At 41.8% G+C, this 4,167-nt stretch overlaps 1 protein-coding gene across 1 annotated transcript; it reads left to right on the plus strand.

Moving 5' to 3' along the window:
• The first annotated feature begins 217 nt into the window (after positions 1-217).
• im:7152348 (uncharacterized protein LOC559250 homolog) lies at positions 218-3,705 on the plus strand. The gene is made up of 4 exons (XM_053499015.1): positions 218-494; positions 1,579-2,185; positions 2,329-2,436; positions 3,189-3,705. The coding sequence occupies exons 2-4, from the start codon at positions 1,830-1,832 to the stop codon at positions 3,232-3,234; spliced, it is 510 nt and encodes a 169-aa protein (XP_053354990.1). The 5' UTR covers positions 218-494; positions 1,579-1,829; the 3' UTR covers positions 3,235-3,705.
• The last annotated feature ends 462 nt before the right edge of the window (positions 3,706-4,167 follow it).

Consider the following 4,167-nt stretch of genomic DNA (forward strand, 5'->3'; position numbering starts at 1 on the left):
ATAAATAATATTCGTCATTTGCTAATGTACTATAAATACACGCCGAGCCATGTCATTACGAGTTTCCAACTTTTACATAATATCATATTAACCGTGTCCCAGTCAGTGCATCCCAACCCCCAATACCGAACACGCACACACGACACACACGCGCGCACATATGCTCCCCTAACACACTCTCCACCTGCTCCTGTGTGAACAAAGCCAGACGTCGGTTACTGGGAAAGAGACCTCCCCTTCTACTTTTCATCTGAACTGGGCTGTCACAAGGTCGCCCCCTGCTCTGCTGTGCCACTCAGTGCAAGAGATCCCCTACCACTCCTACTACTCAACGCAGCCTTTAAAAAGACACACCAGGCAGTTACACAGACAGCAGAACTGGTTCTTCCTCTCACACTCACACACTGACACTTACTCGATTGAGCAAACGGCTGGAAAGGAGAAAGAACAACAAGCTCATGACAGACAGCTGGTATAGCAGCGCTCTCTTGGCTGTAAGTAATGTGTTATCCTCGGTTTCCTTTGATCTTCTTTTAACTTTAATGACAGCTTTCTGTCTGTGAGTTGAGACTTTAGAGGGGAGGGGAGAAAGATGAGGTTAAGCATCCTCAAACCTCCAAAGTTAGATGGAAACTTAACTCTAGAAACATGGAAACTTTAATGTAGTATTCTCTTCTTATAAGAGAAAACTCTTTAAAAAATAAATAAAACCCCAAAGAACTCCTAACTGTACAAAAAGCTTGTGGGGAAATTTAGTTTTCTAAGAATGCACACATTCAACTCATGCTCGAATAAGATTTACACGGATGATCTTATGAACCTGTCTGAACGTGTCATCACTACGAGGCTATTTTCTTGTCTAATCCTAATTTTTATTCTGCAAGAACAAGCATGCAAAGTGACTGTTTTTACCTTAATAAATCTCCTTAATAAATCTCCACACTAGGTGTCCACTGCAGGTCAAAGGTTTTCTCCACAAGGTCAAAATCAAATGAATAATTCTGGACTAACAGGTGGCCAACAGCTCCTGGGTAGAATAAAGCATTGTGATGGTAAACACTCTGTACCGCTGGCTGTAGGAGAGACGACAGCCGTGCCATCTGCTCCTGAATTTTAATTATGATTTTCCTGACATTTAATACAGAGCAGATTGTTAGACAAACTCAATATACGGCACAAAGTACAACTATAATCTGTAATAACATATCATTAATAATATTTATCTCGCTCTCCAACAACTGTTACTCCGAACACGGTACAACCCATACATAATTTAACAGCGTTCACATTAGAGTTTTAATCACTGTGTATTATGTTGAGAGGTTTAAGGATTTAATACTAGATGACAATAAACAACAGTAAATGTGCATATGTGTGCATGGTGCCCTTCAACGAGGTGGTGGCACACCCAGAGTTTATTTCTACCCAATGTTCTGGCAAAACCAGGAAAAAGTGTTTTTGTGAAAATGTAATTATCATATTCATTGTGCACCTCACAGGCTTCCCTTTATCTGAAGCCTCCATTAAGAAAGCGTGAACAAAAATAACAACTGCTATGTTTTTTTTGTTCTTTGACAGAGAGGAAGAAAATAAAACAGAACTTTCATTGTTCCTGGGAAAAAAAAATCAGACCACGTTCTAATTAATCACAGAAGGACATTCAAAACGAGCAAAATCTCCTGCTGTGGAATATTTTCTAACAGGCGCCTCATCCAACTCTCTATCCTGCACTTATTGACTTCTCCTGTTAGGCTGGTGACATCCCTACGGGATCTGAATAGCCCATTCATATACCCTCCTCGCTCATTCAACCTCCGTGACTCTGTGCCATGGTACTGACTGAAGATCACGAGTGCGGCGTGTGCTATGAGCGCTACTCCAGGAGCAAGCACGTTCCCAGAGTGCTCTTCTGCAACCACACGTTTTGCTGCCCCTGCTTGGAGACCTTGGCCACACAGCAGGGTGGCATGCTGAGCATCAGGTGCCCGCTATGCCGCCAAGTGTCCTGTGTGCGCCAGGGTCTCACGCTGGAGGAGGCGCTGTGGGTCAACAACCAGCTATGGGAACACATAGGAGAGGTCGACGAGCTGAAAGTGAAGTGGGATTTAAAAGAAGAAGAAGAACATGAAGAACAAGGCAAGAGGAGTGCCGTCGCAAAAGCAGCATCTCCGGAACAACCGCAATGGTGAGCATCTACACACACTAGGGTACAATTTCCACACAAATCTTGATGATTGCATTTTGAAGGCTTTAAAACTACACGTCATTGGGAGTAGTTAATCATTGTGTGGCTAAAATATTACTTAATATTATTCCTCATAATGGCAGGCCAAGACCATCGTGCCATCACATCCCATCACTCAGACTACGACTTCCAGGGTTCCTGAGGAGAATGATAGACCCTAGGCAGGAAAGGATAATCCCTGGATCCAATGTGTAAGTTGTAGTCTCATAATGTTGTCCACACCTTTTCTCAGATTGCTTCAGCTGATATTTTGTAATATTACAAAACCATAATCAATATTTATTTGTCCACTGGATATTTCAGCATAGCAATCCTAGATCTGTTTACTCCAGTGATGTGATCTGTTGGCATTACAAGTGAATCATGCCTGCATTCCTCTTTGACCAGACTCTGAATTACGAGATTATATTGATACTGTTGTGCAAAGTCAGGCTCTCCACCTTAGACAACAGCTCATAAACCTTTTTTAAATGGAATTCCAGTGTAGTTGAGCATTGGGTAGGTTTTAAAGGAGACTTATGTAGATACAAGGTGACACAGAATAACAGGAATTTTTGAAATGCGTATTGGTAACCATTAGCAGGTGGTAGCACTACGGGTTAATGACATTTAGCAAGTAAACACTCCGCCATTTTAGTAATCATGGATCAGTGGAACAGGCAATATAATTTATTTCTTTTATCACTTCTAGTTTTATTGGATTGTAAAAAAGTTCCCGTTTTTTTGTGTCACCTTGTATATGGAAAAAGCTGTGTAAAAACAAAACTCCAGCAGCCAAATCATGTCAGAATTATGTTACCCCCTCAATTTGCAAAGCATGACTCAGGCTGTGAAACTCCCATCAATCAACAGGAAATGAAATTCAGCTCTAGCATCTGCCACTCTATTGACGAAATGCTAATGCTAATTCTCTCTCTCTCTCTCTCTCTCTCTCACAACACAGGCAAATCAAATCTTGGCGAAGACTGTCAGGGGAGGAATTGCCCTGAACTAGGTTACTCCAGTCCGACCCTAACCAGTCTGCATGATAACCTCTCACTCTTGTTTAGCCATTGTCATTGAAGACATCGTGCCACAGACATAGACAGTAGCCCTGGATCAGGAGCCTCAGCATACGGAACTGAGCAGGAGTGAAAAACTGCGTCTGACTGTTTTTCTTGAACTGTGATTTCCGCATGAACGGTTTGACCAGTTTATCCGTGGGGATCTTCTCATTATTCATTCCATCCGTAATCCTCTACAGCTGCCATGATAGGATCTGTTTCAGCTGTTCCAACACAAAGAAAAAAAGTGAGAGTCCCAGATTGCAATATGAGGCAGAACAGATGGCCTCCTGAGACAGACCCCCTTCCGGACACCCCGACAACTCCACATAAACCCTTTAACTTATTATTTCTTTTTTCTATTTATGTATTTTTTCTTTTTATTATTATTTCAATAAAAAAAATCTTTTTAGTAAACATGTCAGTGTCTTTCTGTGTGCTTCCCAGGTTTTCTGGAGCTGCTTCAACTGTGTTTGTAGGGGCTGAATACTTTATACTTGCCCCACTGCTGTCTGTTTGGTTAGCTTAAATTAATGATGGAACATTTTGCCATCTGTGAGGCTTTCCCGGGCCAAACTGGCCCTCCAGAGAAGCCGTGTAATGCCAGGGAAACGAAAAGTCTTTAGCCAAACTCACAGAGCTCCAAATACACTGTCAGTTAAGATTTAATTTATGCCCCGCTGCTGTCTTTGAGCATGGCACACAGTCTCGACAGAATTGCACAGAGTAAATGTCACAGGCCTCTTATCAGAAAGATTCTGCTTTCATAGTCATCAGCCTGGCGTTAATCATGGATTACATAATCAAATGTTACTTATCATCTTAAGACCAGGTCATTAAAAGTTGGTTGCACTTCACATGACCTATATAAAGGAATGT

Source organism: Clarias gariepinus, chromosome 6, assembly GCF_024256425.1.
Source record: "Clarias gariepinus isolate MV-2021 ecotype Netherlands chromosome 6, CGAR_prim_01v2, whole genome shotgun sequence".
NCBI lineage: Eukaryota > Metazoa > Chordata > Actinopteri > Siluriformes > Clariidae > Clarias > Clarias gariepinus.